At 46.7% G+C, this 24676-nt stretch overlaps 1 protein-coding gene across 4 annotated transcripts in view; it reads left to right on the forward strand.

Annotated features, from left to right (window-relative positions):
• The window catches only part of CAMTA2 (calmodulin binding transcription activator 2), an 897177-nt gene that overhangs the window by 633923 nt on the left and 238578 nt on the right, over positions 1-24676 (forward strand). For all 4 annotated transcript variants that reach the window (XM_086946206.1, XM_086946207.1, XM_086946208.1 and 1 more), the window contains exon 15: positions 12476-12791. In XM_086946206.1, coding sequence (XP_086802332.1) covers positions 12476-12791 — 316 coding nt within the window. The remainder of the gene's footprint in view (positions 1-12475; positions 12792-24676) is intronic.

The raw sequence follows: 24676 nt of genomic DNA on the forward strand, positions 1-24676 counted from the left end.
TCATAACAGTATGGAGATGTGCCGGTGCAAACGCGTTCAACCAATGCCACCGCTACAATACGCCACAAACGTCGCGCATAGGCTGATGGATTATTGGATGAATCCGGGGTTATCAATATGCGGTTGTAGTTGGGTGGATGGGAGTGAATGTACAGATGGATGAATTGACACATAGTGATTACATTGTTCAGCATCGGCGTGAGTATGGGTGGACGGATGTAGATGTGGGGGAGAGACTCATTTTAGGTTCGTGGATTTTAGCGAAATTGTAATAATGTGGCAGAGCAGAACTGTAATCTTTTTAACTTGTGTTTAAAACAGAGTACTGTCACATTAAGATCAGTGCAGTTTTACGTAGTTTCTGTGGTTGTTACATATACCGGCCCGTGTTTTAACTCTGCCCGCATTTCCGTTCATGGGGGGCCGATCCATAACATGATTGTATTATAATTGAATTTGCTTCGCGCTTACTATCCCTTACGAGGCGAAGAAGCGCTTTACTGGATCAACACGCTATTCTGAAGCCCAAAGTTAGTCAGCTGCCTCCAGAGTGTTGGGTGAACTATTGATGGTGGAGTGATGCTATGCTGCTGTCAGATAGGGATAGGAAGACGGCAGTGCACGGCACACTTGTGTAGAAATAGATGGGGTGTTTGAGTGGAAATGAGTGCCGTAGCCTTGCGCTGCACCTGCCTCGCCCTGCTGTGCAGAGTTTAGCTGCTATGCAGAGGAGAGCTGCTGTGCAGCTTTTAGCTACTGTGCTAAAGTGATCAGTGCGCCAGTCGTGCTCTGCAGACTTGTGTGGAAACAGAGGTGGTGAAAACAAAGGCTCCGCTCTTGCGTTGCACCTGCCTCGCTCTAGTATGCAGGGTAGCTCAGCTGCTGTGCAGGGGTTAGCTGCTGCTCAGGGTTTAGCTGCTGTGTGTGTGGCTGTGTGTGTGTGGCTCTCTGTATGTATGTGTGTGGCTGTGTGTGTGGCTCGCTGTATTTGTGTGTGTGTGGCTGTGTGTGTGTGGCTCTTTGTATGTGTGTGTCGCTCTCTGCATGTGTGTGTGGGAGAGACAGCAGTGTGAGAGCGACAGCAGTGTGAGAGAGACAGCAGTGTGAGTCTTCTAGGGAGAGCATGGTGTGTGGGAGAGCATGGTGTGTGAGAGGCAGCAGTGTGTGAGAGACAGCAGTGTGAGAGACCTTTTATTTATGTTTTGGTTTTTGAAACATAAATAAAACGCATTGTTATCTGCAATATCATTAGCTAAAACTCGCGTAAATACGCGACCTATTGCATTGCAAATGCTATAGGCCTCGCATTTGCGAGAGATTAAGCTATTGGCATTGTAAATGACAACGCCATTTATTTATTTATTTTCAAAACCAACACATAAATGAAAATTGTCATTTACAATGCCAATAGCTCAAACTTTTCAAAAGGCGAAACCATTGCATTGTAAATGCTTGTTTGGAAAGGTCACCAACCGGTGGAAAGATTCAAATCTGAACCTTATTAAGACGTATCTGTCAAAACCTTTCAAGCAGTAGCATAAATAAGGTTGGATCCTATAACAGGTCAGGGTCATCTGGTGCTGTATGACCGATCTTTTACCCATCTCCCCTGTTAGTCTTATCTGCTCAAGGTGACTCATGCATAATATTTTCAGTGCCTTTCTTGATATAGCGCAAACCAGCTCAGGATCTTCATAGAACTCTGGTCTATTAAGGTCATTCAAAAACGTTCTTACATAGTTTAACCAGGGGACGTTTCTTGACTGATCCAGACTCATTCCATCCTTGATAATTTCTCTATTTAGGGACAGTGCCTGGCAAGCCCAGATCCTGTGCCATAGAAGAATAGGCTGCAACTTGATAAGGTCAGTGATATAGTCAATACCCAGTTCAGCGTGGCAATTAAAAGCAGACGTGCTCTGTGGGACTGCAAGAACGTATCTAAGAAACATATTTTCAATGATTTGGATTGATGCCACATTGTTAAAACCCCTAATACCCGCCCCATACATGGCAATGCTCCTACACTTTGCTATGTATATTTTCAGTAGTATATCAGGAGGTCTTTTACCCAGTTTGCCGCTATGGATCTTTTAAATAGGAGTGTCCTACTTCTAATTGCCGGGACCCAGGAGCATGCTCCCACTAGGAGAACACCTAGATAGGAGACATTTTTGGTGTAGTCGATGGTTTCAGTTCCCACAGTCAGGTTCTTGGTTTTGCGCTGATGTTTCCCGCACACCATAACAAAAGTTTTCTTGGAATTGAGTTTTAGACCCCTGTGTGCCATAAACCCTGAGTATGTGGTAAGTGTGCGCTGAATACCTATTTTAGTTCTAGCCATTAGAACTGCGTCATCTGCATAGAGAAGGGAGACGACCTGCTCGTTGTTATATCTTGAACAGTCGATGACATTAGCCCTCAATTCCTCCTCCAAAGAGTTGGTATATATGGAGAAGAGGAAAGGGGCCAAGACGCATCCTTGCCTGACTCCCTTCTCTACGCGGGATGGTTTGGTGCACTCACCCTTCGGGCCAAATCTCACTTTAGCTGATGCTCCTGTATACAATTGTTTTAGGAATTGCACTATTGCAGGATCAACCTGTATATCCTCCAGGGTACTCCATAGCTTCTTGTGTTCCACGCAATCAAAAGCGGCCGTGAGATCTGCAAAAATTACAAACAGCCGACCCTTTTTTGCTTGGATATACTTCCCTTGGAGAAGAGTAAAGTTTAAAACCTGCTCCACCGTGCCCATCCTCTCCCTAAAACTGTATTGTACTGGGCTCAGGATACTATTGTCGTCAGCCCAGGTTTGGAGTTTGTTTAGTATCACCCTTCCTGCCACTGTCATTAGCGAATCCAATAACGAGATTGGTCTGTTGCTGGATGGGCTTTCCCGATCCCCTTTTTTGTAAATGGGGACGATTACTGATTCAGACCAGGAACTTAAAAAACCTTCGGAGCAACAGGCCTCTAAAACGTGTGTTAAAAGTAGAGCCCAAAGATCTACAATAGATTTAAATAAATCAATTGGAATCCCGTCAGGGCCAGAGGTCTTATTACCCTTACTTTGGTTTATTGCCAGCAGCACCTCCTCCTGGGTAATCTTGATTATAATTGGCGAGTGCATACTATTATGTTCTTCTGCCTCTTCTCTCCCTAGTGTAAGTATTTCACTATTATTCTCCTGTCTATACACTTTTGAGAAAAATTCGATCCAGTTATTCTCGTCAATAGCAATTTCTAACCTTGCACTTTCTTTGTTCGCGAGAAAGGGTGCGTTCACGGCCTACCAGAATAGGCAAGTATCTCTGCTCCTGGCAGGCTGGTGCAAATTTTCCCACGCCTGCTCCTTAATCTCCTTTTCACGTTTTTTCCTTGCCAGGTTGTAGGCCTTTCTAAAAGCTCTAACTCCGTCTCTATCCCTGGTTGATGAACTTAGAGCCACCTTAAGTAGTTTATATGTCTTAGTACATTGTCTATCAATAGGTTGGACCATGCTGGGGAAGAAACATTGACTCTCTGTGCGTTGGATAATGCCCTAACCAAATACTTGGATAATACCCCAGCGATAGTTGCTGGTGATTTTAATTGTACTTTCGAGCCCTTAGCTGTAGTCGCCCCTGATTTGACAGGAGATTGGGACAAAGATTGGTCTATTTCTCCATTAAGTCTACCAAAGGTCAAATGGATGAAGCTGATTGCACTAACACTCCAGCATGACATTAGAGCAACCAATGGGAGATCTATATCAGATCCTAACGGCGCTCATACCTTTAATAGACCTAACCATACAAGCCGTATTGATTACTGCTTAATCACCTCCAACCTATGGCCTGTACTAGATGATATGATTGAGGTGAATAGACACTTGTACTTTAATTAAGCATCTCTGGTATCGCACAGCCAACTTTAAACGGACATCGTGACTTGGGCGAACTCTCTCCTTCAAATAACCAGCGAACGGTTAAGTGGGGTTGGGTCGAGAAGCATCCGGAGGTGCTGGATCTTCTCAAAAAGAAAACCTCAAACCTAATGGAGTCTTTAACTAATACCCCTAGTGAAGAGGCTGTTAAGAGTCTAAACCCAGGCCACGAGCACCTTTTTAAAGAGGCTAGGGAACTGCTGAGCCGGCCTTCAAAATAAAATGGGAAGTGCTACCCACTCCAGTGGTACAACACATAAGCCGAAAGATACATGGTTTAACCAGGACTGTAGAAGGTCAAAGAGGGAACTTATTTGTGCTATAAAGCGCAAGGTCCATCCTGAAATTGTGACAGCTAGAGCCAGGTACAGGCAGGCCATTGACAGTGCCAAAAAGGAGTTGGAAAGCTCACTATGGCTAGCTCTACACACAGCACTAAATGGTAAAGACCAAAAGTCCTTTTGGAAAGAGGCAATTCACTGGCTTAAGGGGGAAAAACCAGAGTTAGAATGTAATATACAGCCCGATGACTGGACAGCCTACTTTGGGTCTCTCTATGCCATTGAGAGCGATGGTAGTGGTGAGATGGGTTAGTTGTCTGAGGAGGTGTTGAGCGGAGACTTCGAGCACCTGTTTTTATCCCTAGTAGAAACTTATGCCGCAATCTCTTCATGTGAACCAGCGCGTGCTCCAGGCCCAGACAGAATCCCCAATGATCTGCATAAAGAAGATAAATGCCTTTGGGCTTCTGACTTGATTCTCCAGGGAGCACCTATTCCGAAATCGTGGCAGGTTGCGGAAATTGTGCCCATTTATAAGGAAGGAGACAAATCCAAGCCATCTAACTATAGACCGATAAGCCTAATAGATTCTCTCCAAAAGATATTTTGTAAACAAGCCTTAGGGAGGCTCCATGAATGGATGATGAAATTTCATATTTTAAGTGACCTACAGGCGGGCTTTCGCTCAAAAGTTAGCACACTAGACCAGGTCTTCCGTTTTATTTGCATGTACTGGAAGGAAGTGGACCTTAAAGGTGGTAAACTATATGTGGCATTTGTTGACCTGCGCACTGCTTTTGACTCTGTGCCCCGGGCAAAGCTGTGGAGAGTACTGAGAGAATTGGGCATTCCGACAAACCTTGTAGATATTTTAATTTTGGGCCCAAGAAGCGAAGTCACAGAAAAAGATCCCGTAAAATGTGCAGTGAGGCAGGGATGCATGCTGGCGCCCACTCTTTTTACCCTCTTTATAAACTGGGTTATTGACTTTTTGGATAGGGATGGTTGCGATGCACCGAAAGTAAATGATAGAAGAGTCCCCGCTTTATTTGCGGACGACACCCTTTTAATTTCTAAATCCCCCGGGGCCTCTAAGGACTATTAAATGATTTTATACAGTTTTGTAATGATAGGGGGTTGTTCTTAAATGAGGGAAAAACCAAATACATAATTTTTAACAAAAGTGGGTCAAAACTCTCTAGTAGATCTATTCGGGCAGGTAGCACCCCACTTGAACAAGTTGACGTTTTTGATTACTTAGGAATACCTGTATCCCCATCTGTAAATTCGGACGCACAAAAGGAGAAGGCTAAGCTCCGTCAAATATTCCAATGTAATCACATTAGCAAAATACACAGAAACTACGTCACAGCAGATTGCGCCTGCGCTCGAAATTTACAATACTTAAGTATTGGGGAGCATAATGTATTGTATAGAGTTGTGGGGGACAGGAAATATATCATCTTTAATAGCTGTGGAAAATAGGTTTCTGAGATCTCTGGTGGATCTCCCGGCTAGTACCCCTCTGAAACCCTTATATATGGATCTGGCACATAAACAGCTGAGACACAAGGCAATGTACCGATTGATAATGTTTTGGTTCAGGCTATGGACTGTAGATGAGCTGGAGACCTACCGAGAGACTCTGTTAGACCTCTTGAGATTTCCTAAGGCCTGGGCAATAAACTGGTTTTCCACTCTACGGAAATCTCTGGCAAAATTGGACTTTGACGCCTATTGGTCAAATCCAGAAATGATGAGGCGAATTTCCAGAGAAAAAATGAAAAAAGTGTTTTGAGATTCGGTTTTAAAAGAAGTTCTTTTAGCTCCAGTATCCAGCCTGACCGAAGTCTTTATCAAATCGAAATGCTCTCCGTTCTTTGAGCCAACTATTGATGAAATAGCTCCACCGATGGCACGGAAACGGTTTCTGCAGTTTCGTTATAAATCACTTCCCACCAAACTGTTCTGTGCAAAATGGTCCAGCAATAACGATCTGGACGACTTGTGCCCCACTTGCCAAGTTAGCTCGCAATCCATAGTCCACTTACTCTTTTTTTGCCCGACTTACCAGTCAATGAGAAAACAATGGATTATTCTGTTATGCTTCTTGGTGGGCCGAGGGCATTATCTAGAGGTCTTAAGACTCTTGTGTACTGATACCAGACAACCTATTGTATTTGGTCTTTCTAGATTCTGGCATGCTCTTTGGATTAGGCGTTAAAATTATGTAGCTGAGTCACTGCATTTTGGAAAGCTTTGCCAGATCAGAATGTTATCAAGTTTTTTAAAAACCTTCTGCTATTTTGTATTTGTGGGAACTTCAAGCACCTTATCCTGTGCCATGCATTTTGCTTTGCACATATGCACTTTAAACTGATCTGGGGGGCCCAGTCATTTTGAATTTGTAGAAATGTTTTGATCAATTTTTATTCTATACTTATTTTATTTATATATTTCGGTGTATGCTTTCTTGAGACTTTTTGCTGTATACTTTTTAGGATCTGTGTGATCGCAATAAAGGTGTAAGTAACTAAACTCTTTACTGCCCTATGGAGTTTCTCTGTATGGTATTCTTTTGGGAACTTGGCCAAAGCCTGTGACTGGAGTCTGTTGATTGGGCCATTTCCCATCGCTATTGCACTGCTCCGAACAACCCTGTCTTTCTAGACACCCTACTGCTAAAAGGTTCGTCGTGCAAGCTACTATGGCTTAGCCGAATTCAGATGTTTCTCTTTTACTTCCACCATGTAGAGAATCTAGGTGGTTGGATCTGTGTGGCTGGAATATCTTTGCTTCGGATCGTTCGGGCTTGAGGTTGTTAAACCCGTCTTGTGTCTTAGGCAGGGATACATATGCTTTATGGGACTCTGTCACACATCTGCTTCCTTCCCTTCCTGAAGGGGTGAGGGCTGAACTCTTTCAACTTGCGCAAGATGGCCGTGAGATGGGGAAGTTTAATATTAAGTTGGCAATGGACACCACTGATTCTATTGGCATAGCCATGGCTCAGTTTGTTGCTCTTCGCAGACAGGCTTGGTTGTGTTTGTCAAAATTCCCTGATAATGTTCGGGAGAGTTTAAAACATATGACCTTTGATGGTGATTGATTATTTGACAGCCATGCAGATTCAGCGAAACAGCGCCTCATGGCTGGTCAATTGTAGTATGGACTGTACAGGTCTTTTGCCTCTCTTTTATATGACCACGGTTGTGAATCGTTAGGTTTAGGGATTTAAATCCTGCCTCTGCTGTTGTTGCACTTTGTGGTGCTAAAGTATTAAGCACTACTTCTTTTTACTGCAAGAGTGTTTGACTCCGGATTTCACTATTTTAATCTCCGGATTGTTTTTGCAGCTGTGTAGCTAGTTTGTTCTTTTTAGGTCGAGGACCGTAAGGCTGCGCTTGCTCGGATTCGGGGGCGTGTTTTTTGCGTTCTTTCGACCTGTGACATCATCCGTCACTCAGAACGCAAAAAACACGCCTCCGATACCGAAATTTTCGGAGCTTTGCGGCCGCCATTTTGCTGCTCGGTAAAACCAGGAGAGCAGCGTCTACCGAGGACATGAGGTAACTATCCCTTGTCTTGCCTCTGCCACCCTGTTTGTGCCATTTTTCGTACCCCTGCCCCCCTGTTTGTGCCGTTTTCTTGCCTCTCCCACCCTGTTTGTGCCGCTTTTCTTGTTTTATAGTGATCTGAAGATCAAGATAAAAAAATGGACTCCACAATATCGACAAACATATCGTCATGGTAGCTGCAGTTCAGTATGACTGGCCTCGATATTTTAATATTCACCCCGCCTCCCCCCTGCACAGCACCCTCACTCGGGAAGCGGCGCACTCTCACCTACGCATTCCGCACATTCTCACAGACTAAAATATTCCGTCCCTCCATGGATTCCAGAATCTCTCCTGAAAAGACCTTTGGGGCAGTGATCGAATAAAAGGAAATATGATTTTTTGTCGCGCCCTGCACTCCTGCAGCCGAGGGACGCCGCGTGCTCTGAGGATGAGATGGTTTTACGAATTATTAATTTAGGGCTGCGAATACAGCGAGCGCCAGAGCAGGCTAATCGAGGCGCTGGATTCAGGATAGCAACACGAATAAAATAGCGCTTAAAACATTAAAGGCAGAGTGCAGAGGGGTGGGCAGGTGTGGCGTCCAGTGACTGAGTCAGAAATCTCTGAGCAGCAGCCCCAGTGAAGGGGGAGGGAACACGGAGGCAATATTCGCATTATTGTAAAGTCACTTTCATGACGCACGTCACCAACGCTGTTGTCTGCTCTGTGACCTCTGTGCCCTTCTTGTGGGGTGTGTGTGGCATCGTTCCGTGCTGAAATAAAACCTGATCTCTTCGGATGAGACAAGCTCCGATAAACTCGATCCACTCAGAACCAGCCACCAGGCATGCTCAACCCAACACTTCCAATAAATCCTACCAAAGCAAACATCTTGCACGCCAGATCCTCCCATCTCTGGGTACAAACTGACAGTGACCTACCAAGTAACTGACTCTGGAAACCCTGTAATATAACCAGGGGCTCATCACCCGCCTTCCACCTCCACGTCACGTGGTCGATGGACCCACCCTTCATCATGCCCAACACCCAGAAGCGCGGACCTGGACATCTCTGCTAACAGAGCACACACCACTCTGAGCCTTCCAGGCACGAGGCATCATCACAGACCTGTAAGGGTGGGGATGTGGCGGAGTGGCCAGAGTATATGATATATGATATGTGTGTGTGTGTGGGTGGCTCTTTGTGTGTGTGTGTGTGTGTGTGTGTGTGTGTGTGGCTCTGTGTGGATAGCTTTTCTTGTAGGTGGCTCTGTGTGGGTGGCTCTGTCTGTGTGAGGGTGGCTCTGTGTAAGTGGCTCTATCTGAATGACTCTGTGTGGGTGGCTTTGTGTGGGTGGCTCTGTGTGGGTGTAAATGCAATAGGTCATGCATTTGTGAGCGATTAAGCTATTGGCAATGTAAATGACTGCCATTTATTTATGATTTTAAAAAAGTCATGAGCAATGCCAATAGCTCTACCTTTAATAATGCAGAGACCATTGCATTGTAAATGCTTGTATTTTACTCTGATGAGGACAGTAGTGTCGAGTTTATACCCTTTTTTGGATATACGTCTTACTCTACATGGAGTTTTAGTTTGCTGTTGTATAGCTTTTTAGGTGTACTACGTACGTAGTCTATTTGTTTGCTATTAAATAGCATTTCTCTGAGTACTGTGTCTTATGTGGGCATCACTCTGCTATACAGCTTAGTCTTTCTTGGACTCCGTTATATGCTCTTTTAAGGGCTATTGTTGTGATCTAATAGCCGTTCTTTTCCTCTTGTGATATGCTTTTTGGCGTTCTGTTACTTTTACACGCCCCTCTGGTTTTTCTTAACCAGGGTAATCAGTGCAGTTCGTTTGAGTTAGCGCTAACTCAACAACCATTTAGACCAGGACATTTCTCGAATCTGTGTATCATTGGATGCAAGAATCTTGGGCCATGTATTATTTCGAACATGGGAATATTCAAAACAAGGATTTGTTATTTTTTTATTTATTTTTTCCTGTCCTATAGAAAATTTGTTTGGTTGTTTTTATTGATGTGTGATATTGATGCTAGAATGACTGAAGTGTGGGATTGATTCGGTATGCCTGTTTGAATGAATGGAAGTCTGATTGAGTGGATTTGGGAGAAGTTGGTATCTGGGGGTCCTTAGAGATTTTCCCATTCTTTTATGTATATATTATATCTTGGATTTCTTTCTTTTGTTTGTATTGTATCAAAACGAATAGACTATTTTAAATGTCAACAAAAATGAATACATTTGATATGTTTAATATTATGATAAAGAATTATGAAATTTGTGGTGATCCTTATGTTGTGGGCTGTTTTGTGACTTTTTGCGCTTTTCCATATATGATTCAATAAATTGTTTATAGTCCATTACGGTTTTGTTTTGCTTGTAGATTGGTGTATTTCCCCTGAACTTGCTTATATATCTGTTTCAGGGGCCCTCTTTTCTTTGAAGGTTAGATATTACCTATCTTCTTGAGGTATGTATCTATATATATCTATATCTCTCTCTCTATATATATATATATATATATATATATATATATATATACATATCTCTTTCTACCCTGGAGGACCGCTTCTGGGTATATCCTAAACTGCTAGGTTGATGAGGAGGCACACATTCATCAAGCACTAATGCTTGGACTTGAATGCAGCAGATGATTCTACTGCTGGCCAATCTGCTCTACATGGCCTGTTTTTTTAAAGGTGAACTTATTGCCATCATATTATGAAACTGCATAAACTGCTTGCTATTCTGAATCAAGCATGTGAATCTATAATTGATCCAAAGCTGGACAAGAAATTAGTTACTTACTTGTATCTCCTGTTCTCCAGCTTTGGTATCTTTCAGAGCTTCATATGCAAACCTCCCTAGTCTGAGGCTCATGAAATACTCTTACTATCCTTCAAACTTCTGCTATGAAATCTGAACTAAAGTGGCCAATAAAGGGAGTAGAGATCCCAGCACTTCCACCTCATTGGCTGAAGTTTGAGCTATTTCAGATGAATTGTGTTTGCTAATAAACAAACATGGTTTGGGGGCCGATCGCCATTTTAACACTGTTTATTGCCATTTTAGGTTGAAATCTTTTTTATTGAAAGCAGCACATATAAAACAAAACATACATTGCATATGCTATGTGGTCCAACATTGGCATGGAACGTTTGAAAGGCAAGTACAGCCCCAAAAAGGGCGGGCATAGTATTCAGAAACCAACCAGACCAGTAAAGGCATAAATATACCATACGTGCTGCGAAAAACCCTCCAAAAGGAAACCCAGCCACCCGCCCCCCTAACTCCCTGTTCCTTCCCCCGCCCTCATGCAGTGCTCAAATCCACCACCCCTTCCCCCCCCCCCCCCCCCCCCCCCCCCAAACTCGTGAGGGACTCTCCATTCGCACCCTACTTAGGAGTCCGCCTCTTTGGGCCCTGTGTGCCGCAACAGGCAGAGGTATCTCGGGCAGGTGAGTTCCCTAAATTCAGTGACCAACAGTGAGCAAAATGGTTGCCAGAGGTCATCATATTGATCTATGTCTCCGGCTAAGGGGAGTCACAGCTTCTCCATCCCCAATACACACCACACCCTATGTAACCTGCCTGTAGTGGAGGGGACAGTAGTAGTGCGCCAGTGTGTAAGGATGTTCTGTACTGCGGAACGTAGGGCAATGGCCATCTGACGGCCCCTGCGCGATCGCAAGAAGTATGTCAATTGATTAGGGAGCCCCAGCAAGGCGTAGGCAGGGAATCAGGGTAGTTCTGTTTGGAAATGAGTATCAATGTCATCTATTACCTGCGTCCAGTAGGCATGGAGAAGGGGACAGTCCCCCCAAGAGGTGTAACAGAGTGCCTGTATGTCCACAACCCTGCCAGCAATTTTTGTCTTTGCGGCGGTCCATCTCACGTATCCGTTATGGGGTGTTATACCAATATGTGGATATCTTGGTTAGTGTCTCCATAAGCCCGGTATGGTATGCAGAGTGGCAGGCTCTATAAGAGATCTGGTCCCATTCTTTATGGCTCAGGGTCCTGCCTAGTTCACGTTCCCAGTGTTCCCTGCCTGGATTGTAGAGATGTGTTGTTGGTGGTTGTAAAAATGTGTAAAGGTCGGATATTAGTTCCTATCTGCCGTCTCCCTCACTTGTGGCTGGAGTGCCCAGTGTCAGACTTGCATGTAACACATCCGTTCCGTCTCAGGGAGGTTATATTCCTGTTTAAAGAGTGGGAAGGGAAGTACTCCGTCTGGACCGTAGATATGGTAAAGGAAACTGCACCCCGTGGGCCGCCAGTGAGTGAAGTCTCCCTTCGCTAGGCCTGGAGTGAAGTCTGGATTGTCGACCGATGGCGTAAGTGGCGAGAGGAAAGTGGTAAGTTTGTGAATAGTGTTAGTGGCGTCCCACACTTTCAGGGGGACCCGTGTGACAAACGAGGCGTAAAGGTTAGCCGGCCGGTGGGCCTTACGAAGAAAGGGGATTTCCTGAAGTGTGCGCCCTGCAACTGCCTGGTCCTAAAAGAGCCAGTGCCTCACCCACTCCCACTTACTCCACTCCTTTATTGCCATTCTAAAAGTAATGAGGGTTCCTAACCCGATGATGTGGAATGATTCTAGCATTTGAATTTATGAAAGATGCCAGTGCTGGAGTTACAGCTATGTAATTAATTTCCTCCAACCTTTTTTTTTTGTTGCAGATGTGGGCCTGTGCATTGGGACACATTGAGGCAGCTGTTCTGCTGTACAGGTGGAATCGTAAGGCACTAAGTATCCCGGACTCCCTGGGTCGTCTCCCGCTTACAGTGGCTCGTTCACGTGGGCATGTGAGGCTTGCTTCCTGCCTGGAGGGAATGCAACGAGATGAACAGAGTCAGAGGGAGCAAGAATGTCCTCTCCGAAGAAAAGACCTTGTGCTGGAAGCTGACCTTGATGAGAGAGATTGGCAGCAGCTGCTCAGGGGCACGGCAGAGGGCGCTCGAATCCCTTCCCCACTTTCCAGCAGCCCGGATACAGGTACATCCTGATGAACCCATTTTGTTTCAGTTGTTATAGCAATATGGATAAGATTCCTACTATTCCAACTTCAAACTCTTGTAGGTTGGAACTGAAAACATGAGCTGTGGTAGATTTTGTAAAATAGTGGCAGAATTCTGTTCACAGTGTATATACCCTTGAGCCGTGCGCCTTGCAAGTTCCAGGGACCCAACCATCATGATAAGTATGAATGAAATGAAATGAAATTTGAATTGTAGAGCGCATGGCTGCCCGAAAGCGTCCCAGCGCTTGCTTAGGGAACCCGTCCTGGTATTCCCCTGCGAGATAACCCATTACTGGGCATCCCCAAGGTGAAAGCCAGGCATCCCGCTGCGAGGGGCCGTTGTGGAGATTAAGCAAGCTATTGCCCAGAGTTACAGAGTGGGACTCCATGATTGGAATAGGCACCGAGGCGAGAATTGTCAGGTCCGGGGAAATTTGAGCTGACAATTCTCGCCTCGGTGCCTATAAGTATCCAGAGTCCTGGAGCCTCTACCACCCTCAAGTGCAGAAAAAGGCGTTTGACCTCATTCTGCTTCAACAATTTCTTATTTTTCACTCCTGCAGAGATGCCACATGCCACCACATCTATGGCCCTAATGGCTTTTTGCTCCTTCTTGCATTTCAGATCCAGGGCTGTTTTTGGGGTGCAGCTGTTTCATGGCCTTTTGTCATTCAAAGGGGGGGGGGGAACCTTTAGCGAACCACGCATGTGAAAGCTTAATGGATTTGTTTGTAGTCCCTGGATTCGCCTTTAATGTGTTCAAGGAGCTGTTTTATGCCTTTTCTGTGAATCTGGCATCTACCATCCATTTTCATCGAGGAGCCTGTGACTGCTGTGCATGAAGCACGGTCAGCATACTCCACTGTATCTTAGCCTTGATCGCCCAGAACGGTTAATTGCACTATAGCCCCAGTAATGGTTTGAAATTCCACCTTATTTTACCTCTCCTTATATTTTCTGCTGTAATCCATTTGAATGTCAGAAGGTTTGTCTATTGCAGGAAGTTAAGAAGGAAAGGCCATTCGATGACCCGGCAAAACGGCCTAAGCAGGTGTGATTGATGGATTGGTGGATGTGACCTCCAAAGGTTTCTGACAAATGACTGAAGCAGCTGTTATGATATGTCCGGGTTAGCAGTTCTGCAAGTCCTTTCTTCCCATAGTTCTTCACCGTATTTTAGATGTGTCTTTAGTCGGTAAATGCCTTTTTGGCCTGCACGTGCACAAAATGCTACAACCGGTTAAATCCAGTATAGGTACAGCCTGTTCTCTTGGTGTCCTGCTGTATATCAAAAAGGGTGTCTTTTTAGAATGGCAAACAATGATCCTCCTTCTTGTGACGTTTGCAACCTCAGCGTTTTCAAAAGCAGCAGAAGTCATTTATCAGTAGACTCACAACCTTCCACCACCTCATTTCTCTGTACATTCTTCATGCTCTAAGTAATATACTGTTAAGATTATCTGATACCCCTGCAAGAGGGGTGTCAGACAATCTAAACAGTATGCGTCACACAGACATTAACCACCTGCAGGCCCCAGCAACACCACATCCATCATGCACCCATCCAGGCCTGATGGAAGGGGGGTTTCTGCCTTTTACTAGCAGTGGCAATCAATTCGGACAAGAGTTTAGTGCATCTTGTTTGCTTCAGTCATACACTTAAGTTGGTCAGTAGACCACTGCTGGCCCAACTGTAGAAAACTTCGCTCCAGCACTTGCAAGTCCTGAAAGCAAAGACGGTCTCCTTGATCTTCGAAGTAGCTCTGGATCCTGCCTCCAAATGTCAGCAAAATGCAAGCTGTTATTCCAAGCTCCTCCTGGTGTAGAAGAAATTGAGAGAGGGGTGTCCCATGCTACTAGATCTCTGGGACACCAACAAGTAACTAAGGAAACAATTCTTCCAGATGGAACAGTTGTTGCGTGTGTTGCACCTGCTCCGGGATGGGTGAATGTATGTCATTGCTGTGGCTACAGAACACTTTTCTCCACATTCCCATAGACCTCAAACACTGCAAATACCACTGATTCAAAGTAGCTAGGTGCCATTATCAGTTTAAGGGGTTGCCCTTTCTCCTCAAGTCTGCATCAGAAATGTTTGACAAATGCATTTCCCATGCCCTCGGTATTCCAGGGAAGAGAAGGCCACCAATTATTTCTATATCTAGACAACTTGCTTATCATCAGAAGATCTTTCAGCATGGAATCAAAGGAGACATGACTAGGCTGCTTCCAAACACATTAGACATTTCACTCATTGCCAGCAAGGCTCACTCAGAGATGTTCCTGATTGCTGTCCTAAACGGTAAGATGGGGAAGGCTTTCCTGTCGAAGGAGGATGTTCTAATGGTGAAGTCGTTAAGCAAGTGACAATTAAAGTCCATATATTCAAGTCGACACTGAGCAGGATGTCATCATGCATTCCTCTAGTTCCATACTGCAGATTAGACTTGTGTATCATGTAACAGGATTTGATTTCTTAGTAGTTTCAAGTATCGGAATCTTGAAAGATTCACAACCAGATCGCATCAGTCATCTAGATTGCGTTGCCTGCCAAGGTGGAGAGCGAAATACAAAAATACAGTGGGCCTGTATTCCCAGTTGCAACAAACTTAATTTGTGATAACAACTTATGTATCACTGAAGGGCTTGTTGTACTTATTATCAAAATCTGGAGGCAAGAGTGCACTGGTCAGAGGTATAAAAGACAGCTTGAGACCACTGCAGCTCAAAGCACTGAGAAGGGGGCTGCAATCACTGCCTTCAAGACTACCACATTCTAGTAAGGAACACTAACACCAGATTTACATGAATAAGCAGGTAGCCACAAAATCTCATTTACTGTCAGCACCTTTGGAACTAGGCCATTGAGCACAGCAATTCCCCGATAGTGAAACATCTGCCTGGGCAGATGCTGTCAGCAGACAGGCAAGTGCTACTTTTGAATAGGAAGTCCCTCAAGATGTGGTAGATTTAATATTTTAGCTTCGGGACTGCCCGACTCAGTATGCATTTCCAATTCCAGCTAACAAGAAATGACAGTTCGTAGCGAGTAGACAGTGGCACCCAATGCCGGGTCAAGCTACCTTTTCAATCTACTGGTCCAAAATCTTTTCCTATACTGCTCCTCCACTTCCCGGCATTCCGTGAGGATGCAAAATCAAGAGGGACCCTGGCAAGCTAACTCTTGTTGACCTGGCCTGTTTCTCCTCCACAGACCGGCATACCTGAGCTTATCGCCATAGCTCCTGACACCTGGAATTTTCCAGGCGAAACATTGATCCTGAGAGCTACAACATTCTATCTCAAGCCCCCTTGCCTTACAAGACATACCTGCCACAATGGAAAATATTTTGTGTATGATGCTACTCCAAAGGCGCTTGAATCCATTTATGCCTAGAGCAAGTCTTGCGGTACCTCTCGTAGTTAACAGAGTTGTAGTGAGCATGCTTCAAAGGTCATTGATGTCTTGAAGTGTCGCCATTCTGAAAAAAATTTTTTTTTGTTGTTGATCAGAATGATCTAAAATTTCTCAAAGGGTTTTTGGGTGTGTTCACTTGTAAAGCCTCCATCTCCATGATGGGAATTTAATACCGTACACATTCAACTCATTAAAAAGTGCTTTGTGTAAGGAAACATAAGATTTTTTATTAGGAAACTGCATTGCTGTTGACCCTAACATCAGCCAAGAGGGTTCGGCGGATCCAATCTGTCACCATTAATAATCTGTTCTTGTGCCTTCAGAAAGACCATTATCCTTTGAACTACCCCTAAAACCTCAGAGCCAGCAGCCTGAGTTGGCTTCCTCTTGTTGTCCATGAGTGGCCTTTCCAACTTGAGTTTTTTCACAACATATTTGCCTTGTGGGTCATGCCTCATTGAGACCTTTCTGTCACTCACAAGAATGTTCACTGCCCACAGTCTTGTGACCTTCAGGTTCGAGGCATGTGGGCTGCTGAATTCATATCTGTGCATAGATCACCGCCTAGTGTTGAGTCCGGATGATCGCACATTGTTGTCCTGGAAGAGTCTTTGAAGTATCACAAGATAGGTGGCTCCTCCCCTGGACTACAGTGCGCATGGGCATCGACTCCATCCTCGGAAAGTTTTTTCCGCCATTGTAAATGTGTAAATGTATTGGCATTTATATAGCGCACTACTTACCCGTAGGGTCCCAAGGCGCTTCGACCGCTGCGAAACCCTTCCTGGCTTCCCTGAGAGATGGTCCCTTAATGGGTATCTCCAGGGTGAGACCAGGCATCCCCGGCGGTCTGGTGGGGCCGTTAGTGAAGATGAGGCAAGCTAATGCCCAGAGTTGCCGAGTGTGATCGCTGATCAGAGTGGGCACCGAGGCGAGAGAATTATCGAGTCCGCTGACCCTGGTCCAGAAACCTGCCGCGCCGGGAATCGAACCCTGGTCCCGGGCCGTCCTCTGCTCTCGGGTCTGCCGCCTCTAACCAGTGAGCCACACTACTTCACTGGGTACACTACCCATTGGGTTCGGATGCATATTAGTTCACTCAAGTCGGAATCGATATAAAAGTTTTCTTAAGGCCAAAAGGCCTTTAGTTTTTCGTCGATATAGTCTTGCGTTCGGTACCCAGTTCTTTCCAGCTCAGTTCCGAACCGGATATCCAGGAGAGCCGCGTGCTTTTCGACGCTGAAGGCCCGGTCGACGCCAGAGGCCTTATCGACGAACCATCTTGGAACGGAGCCCGTTCAAGAGATGTCCCGTATGCAACTCCAAGTATCCCCACATCGACATCCACCCGGTGTGCAACAAGTGTCTGTCGCCGGATCATGATGAAGCCAGCTGCATGGCTTGTTCCCGTTTTCGATCCAAGAAGACACTTCTGCATCGACGCGCTGCGCGCAGGAAGCCCAGCAGACTGCACCGGAGCCTGTGGACATCTTCGATGCCGGGGATGATGAAGTAGTAGACCGGGAGGTTCGAGAGAACCTGTTGAATCCCGCGTCAGAGGTCGACTCCAACTACGACGCTGATGTTGAGATGCTCGAAGCAGAAGAAGTCGTCGACGAGGTAGGAGACGACGACGGGGCCTTTGGGGCCATGGAAGATAGCTTGAGCGAGGAGCTATGAACACAAACTGACATTGGAGCCGAAACGCTTCATAAGGCTCAGGACGAGGATTCGCCACAAGGCCTTACCCAAGATCTTCCTATAAGTTCTACGGCCCCTCTTTCGGGCTCGGCATCAGACATATCTAAAGAGCTGCAAACTGCGAAATCGAAACCGAAAATGAAAGCTCCGGTATCGACGCAAGCAAAAGCACTGCTGACTACATCGAAACCAAAAGTGCGTATTGCTTTGGTCGGCTCGAAGTCCTCGGACCTGTCGGCACCGACGAAGCAGAAGAGCGTTATCGACCCGAAGAAACCGCTCAAGGGCGTCGAGACGAAGTCTAGCACGCCGAAGGCAAAGTTCAGGGCAGTCGACCCGAACAAATCGGTGCCGAAGACAGTCGACACCGACAAAGGACTCGGTGATCCGAAGGTTCTCGAGCCTCCTCGTCGACAAGACAAGGCCAAAAGCGGAACAACCCCCGAGTCCACGCCTGGTTGTGCCTCGAAGGATTCCGTCGAGTCGACGCAGCCATCCGCCTCATTCTCGAAGCAGGTGGCAGACTCACTGAAGCGCATCAAGGACAAGGCCTCCAGTGTCGGGCCTAAAGATTCTCCACCTTCGAAGCCTGCCGATAAACCTCAGAAGACGTCGACGCCCATCCACTTCACGCTGCCGCCAAAAGTGGTGCCGAAGGCTTTCGTCCCTAAAATGGCCGCCGACATGCCCAAGAAGGTGTCCATGGTGCCGAAGTCGACAACTGTGGTCCCGGCTGCAAAGCATCGACAATCCTCGTTGGAAGAGCAACAGGAGCAGTTTATCGATGCAGAGACAGGCAGACTTTCTCTTTATAAATGGAAAATCGCCCCGGAACAGTCAATGGAGTCCTATAAAATTCCACTGAAGAAGAAAAAGGATTCTACTTCAACACCTGTTCTTGTAGAACATGTATCTCCACATGGCCATGATGTCTCACCCACTTATTCAGATGTGGACACTGGGGAAGGTGATAATGATGAATACAGCTATCCTGTGGACACTGATCCAGATGATACAAATGAACCCTGGGCAGATGCTGCTGACCCAGGTGATCCACACTCTACCCCAGACACTCAAGTGTATGCTGTAAAAACGTCGCCTACTGAGGATTCGGCAGCGTTTAATTCCCTCATTGAAAGGGCGGCTAAAAATCATGACGTCCAGCTCCATGCTGACCCCATTGAGGTGGACTTTCTTTTTGACTCCTTTTCCACCTCAGAGAGGACTGTCAAGACTCTGCCTATGTTGAAGGGTGTCTTGAAGCATGCTGGGGAAATCTTTAAAGAGCCTACAAGAGCAAGGGTGATCAACCCCAGGATTGAAAAGAAGTACAAACTGGCGCCTGGAGACCCTACTTACATCAAGGGACAGTTGCCGTTGGACTCTCTTGTTGTTTCTAATGCCCAGAAGAGGGCTAATTCACAAACAACGGGTGATGCTCCTCCCCCAGATAAGGAATCTAAGGTGTTTGAGGCATCAGGGAAAAGGGTGGCAGCTCAAGCGGCCAATATCTGGCGCATTTCAAACACTCAGGCACTTCTAGCCAGGTATGACAGGGCCCATTACGACACACTTGAGACCCTGTTACAGCTCCTACCAGATGAATATAAGGAGGCAGCTGAGATGCTCATCCAAGAAGGGAAGCTCATATCAAATGCTTCTATCAAATGTGCACTGGACGCAGCAGACACCGTGGCCAGAGTTGTTAACACTAGTGTCATGCTGAGACGACATGCCTGGCTCAGAATCTCCGGGTTCAAGCCAGAGATACAGACCACCATTCTAAATCCAACAGTAAACCCTGATCATCTATTTGGCCCAGAGGTTGACACCACCTTGGAAAAAATCAAGAAAGACACTGAGACTGCAAAGTCTATGGGGGCTCTACAGTCGCAGCAGTTCAGGGGTGGTTCTTTTCGTCACTCAAGCAATAGAGGTGTTTCCAGAGGCCAGCTTTCCCAGACACACAGTACTATATAGGCGGCGCGCAAACCACGTACACCAAACAAAGTAGAGGTGGATATCGTGGAAACAGCGCCAAGGGCAGAGGTCGTGGAAACAACAACTCCAGATCCTCCGCCACTAACAAACAGTGACGCCTTGTCACTGCCCCTCGCCCACGCAACACCTGTCGGGGGGAGACTTCAACAGTTCCTGCCAGTCTGGAAGTCCATCACCACAGACAGGTGGGTCACACAGCTTATCCAGTACGATTATTGTCTGGAGTTAACATCCACTCCACCCAACATACCCCCAAGACACCGTCCTATGTCCGCCGAGCATTTGCACTTATTGCAGCAGGAGGTACTCGTCATGCTGCAAAAAGGGGTAATCGAGCTTGTGCCTGTGGAAAAAAGGGGCACAGGAGTTTACTCACTGTACTTCTTAATACCAAAAAAGGACAGGTCCCTCAGACCCATACTGGACCTCAGACCCCTCAATCAGTACATTCTATCGGAACACTTTCACATGCTGACACTGCAGCAAGTCCTACCGTTGCTCAGTCAGGGGGATTTTCTCGAAACATTAGATCTGAAGGATGCCTATTTTCATATTCCGCTTCACCCGTCACACAAAAAATACCTCCGGTTCACCATCCAAAACAAACATTACCAGTTCAAGGTTCTACCTTTCGGAGTCACCACAGCACCCAGGGTGTTTACAAAGTGCCTGGCAACGGTGGCGGCACACCTAAGGAGACAGAACATTCACGTCTACCCTTATCTGGACGACTGGCTAATCCAGGCAAAGTCAGCCCAGCAGTGTGCCGCCCACATGTCCCACACCATTCCCCTTCTTCACGATCTGGGATTCTCACTGAGTTACCCAAAGTCCCACCTGCAACCCGCCCACATACCACAGTATCTGGGTGCGACGATAAACACTCTGGCAGCCACAGCACAGCCAAATTCAGTGAGGGTCAGCAGCATTTAATCGCTGATACAGAAATTCAGACCTCAACACTCGCTTCCAGCACAAGTGTTCATGCAGTTGATAGGCATGATGGCCTCCTGCTTCTCCATAGTCCCGCACGCGAGACTACATATGCGTCCGCTTCAGGAGTGCTTAGCACATCAGTGGACTCAGGCTCACAGACAGTTGAAAGACCTAGTGTTGGTAACCGGTCGTGCTTACAACTCTCTGCATTGGTGGAATCCACAAAACCTTTGCAAGGGACGACCGTTCCAGGAGCCTGTGCCACAGATCATTCTGACGACGGACGCATCTCTCCAGGGATGGGGAGCTCATGTACTCCACTACACAGTGCGGGGACTATGGACACCACAGCAAAGGAGGATGCACATCAACGTTCTAGAACTGATGGCTATCTTCATGGCAATGAAAGCATTCAAGGTACATCTGTGCAACAAGGTCGTTTTGATCCGGACGGACAACATGACGGCCATGTACTGCATCCAGAAGCAGGGAGGTACACACTCTCCACAGTTGTCTCATCTGGCTCAGAGCATGTGGAAGTGGGCCATTCAGAGGAACATCTTCCTCATGGCGGAGCACATCCCAGGCAAGGACAATCAGATGGCGGACCTGCTCAGCAGGTACAGCCACCAAATGCACGAGTGGGATATACATCCATCAGTACTCCACCCGTACTTCCTAAGGTGGGGTCATCCAGAGATAGACCTGTTCGCCACAAAGGAAAACGCCAAATGCCGAAGCTTTGCCGCCAGGTTTCCACACCCATAGTCGCAGGGCAATGCGATATGGATGAACTGGTCAGGCAAATTTGCGTACGCTTTTCCCCCAGCACCTCTAATACCGCTGGTGGCACGCAAGCTGAAGCAACACTCAATGACTCTCATCCTGGTTGCTCCGACGTGGGCACGCCAACCATGGTACACCACGTTTCTGGAACTATCCGTGGTGCCGCATCAAAGGCTGCGCCTCACACCCAAGCTTTTGACGCAGAGCCATGGCGACATTCAGCATCCAGATCCGCAACAGCGCAACCTGGCGATCTGACTCCTGAGGTCTTCGAGTTTGGCTACCTCAACTTACCTGCTGACTGTATGGACATAATCAGGGAGGCAAGAAAGCCCACCACCAGAGCATGCTATGCGGCGAAATGGAAGCGGTTTGTCATTTATTGTGCAGATCACAACATTAACCCGCTGGACGCATCTATTCAGAACATCATTTGTTATCTCTTACATCTGTACAAATGTAATCTGGCCTATGCTTCCATTCGTATACATCTATCCGCAATGGCGGCCTATCTGCAAAACAGGCAGCACCTCTCCCTTTTCAGAGTGCCTGCCATCAAAGCCTTTCTGGAAGGACTCAAACGAGTCATTCCTCTGCGGACCCCACCAGATCCCGAATGGAACCTAAATGTGGTCCTCACGAGACTGATGGGTCCCCCTTTCGAGCCACTGCATTCATGCGAGATTCAGTTCTTAACATGGAAAGTGGCTTTCCTGATAGCGATTACGTCGCTAGGACGAGTTAGTGATACCCAGGCACTAACTATCCAAGAGCCATTTATTCAAATTCATTCCAACAGGGTGGTGCTTCGCACTAACCCTAAGTTCCTTCCTAAGGTGGTTTCACAGTTCCATATCAACCAAACAATAGAACTACCTGTGTTCTTCCAAAATCCTGAGTCAGTTGCGGAGAGAATGCTCCACACGCTTGACGTCAAAAGAGCCTTAATGTACTACATTGATAGGACCAAAGATTTTCGGAAGACGAAACAACTATTTGTTGCCTTTTAGCCACAACACAAAGGCAACCCCATTTCCAAGGCTGGTATAGCCAGGTGGATCGTTAAGTGTATTCAGATCTGCTATCAGAAAGCCAAGCGCACTCCCCCGCGGGCCCACTCCACCCGGAAGTTGGGGGCCTCCATGGCTTTCCTTGGAAATATTCCTTTAGAAGACATATGTGGAGCAGCCACATGGTCTACCACACACACGTTTACAAAACACTACTGTGTAGATGTGCACTCCAAACAGCAGGCAGCTGTAGGGCAGGCTGTTCTAAAAACACTTTTCGAAACTGCTGCAGCTGGCATAGGCGGCCGCCGTTAATGGAGGGACTGCTATGTATTCTATGCACAGATATGAATTCAGCAGCCCACATGCCTCGAACCGAATATGCAACTTACCAGTATGCATCTGTTCTTGTCATGTAGGGCTGCTGACATTCATATCGCCCGCCCTCCTCCCTGGGACCTGTAGCGGCTGCAGCACTCACAAATACTTCTAGCATGGTCATCATTCACAAAGTTTCACTCCATCTTTGCCACAATGGCTAAAACAATCTGAGGATGGAGTTGATGCCCATGCGCACTGTAGTCCAGGAGAGGAGCCACCTATCTCGTGATACTTCGAAGACTCTTCCAGGACAACAATGTGCGATCATCCGGACCCAACACTAGGCGGCGATCTATGCACAGATATGAATGTCTCAGAAAAGGGGGTGGTGATGAACAGAGTGTCTGAATTAAGCGGACCACTCTTACCCAGTCCAAAGATCAGGGCTTGATCCATCACCGTTTTTTAGCTCACTGCACCATCCCAGCTCAGAACTTGGCTATATGCAAATTAGTCTGACCCTGGCCCAGTGCATCATGGGAACAGGGCAGACCAAACTACCAAGCCAATTCTTATACTGGGCAGGAAACAAGCTACCTGGGACCGGTTTCTGGCATTTCAGCCGTCTTCGGCCCGGCTTGCTTGAATCCTGATGGTGCAATGAGCAAGGGACTCACATCTGAGTATACCCTTCCACGCTTATGGTGGACAAAAATGATTCAGAAAAGGGGGTGGTGATGAACAGAGTGTCTGAATTAAGCAGACCACTCTTACCCAGTCCAAAGATCAGGGCTTGATCCATCACCGTTTTTTAGCTCACTGCACCATCCCAGCTCAGAACTTGGCTATATGCAAATTATTCTGACCCTGGCCCAGTGCATCATGGGAACAGGGCAGACCAAACTACCAAGCCAATTCTTATACTGGGAAGGAAACAAGCTACCGGGGACCGGTTTCTGGCATTTCAGCCGTCTTCGGCCCGGCTTGCTTGAATCCTGATGGTGCAATGAGCAAGGGACTCGCATCTGAGTATACCCTTCCACGCTTATAGTGGACAAAAATGATTCAGAAAAGGGGGTGGTGATGAACAGAGTGTCTGAATTAAGCAGACCACTCTTACCCAGTCCAAAGATCAGGGCTTGATCCATCAGCCAATTCTTATACTGGGAAGGAAACAAGCTACCGGGGACCGGTTTCTGGCATTTCAGCCGTCTTCGGCCCGGCTTGCTTGAATCCTGATGGTGCAATGAGCAAGGGACTCACATCTGAGTATACCCTTCCACGTTTTTGGCCACTAAAGGTGTGGCAGGGTATACTCAGACATGAGTCCCTTTCTCACTGCACCATCAGGATTCAAGCAAGCCTGGCCGAAGACGGCTGAAATGCCAGAAACCGGTCCCCGGTAGCTTGTCTCCTTTCTGGTGAAGAATTGGCTTGGTAGTTTAGTCTGCCCTGTTCCCATGATGCACTGGGCCAGGGACAGACTGATTTGCATATAGCCAGGTTCTGAGCTGGGATGGTGCAGTGAGATAAATAATGGTGATGGATCAAGCCCTGATCTTTGGACTGGGTAAGAGTGGTCTGCTTAATTCAGACACTCTGTTCATCACCACCCCCTTTTCTGAATCGTTTTTGGCCACTATAGGTGTGGCAGGGTATACTCAGACATGAGTCCCTTTCTCACTGC

This window comes from Lissotriton vulgaris, chromosome 12 (assembly GCF_964263255.1).
Source record: "Lissotriton vulgaris chromosome 12, aLisVul1.2, whole genome shotgun sequence".
Lineage (NCBI taxonomy): Eukaryota > Metazoa > Chordata > Amphibia > Caudata > Salamandridae > Lissotriton > Lissotriton vulgaris.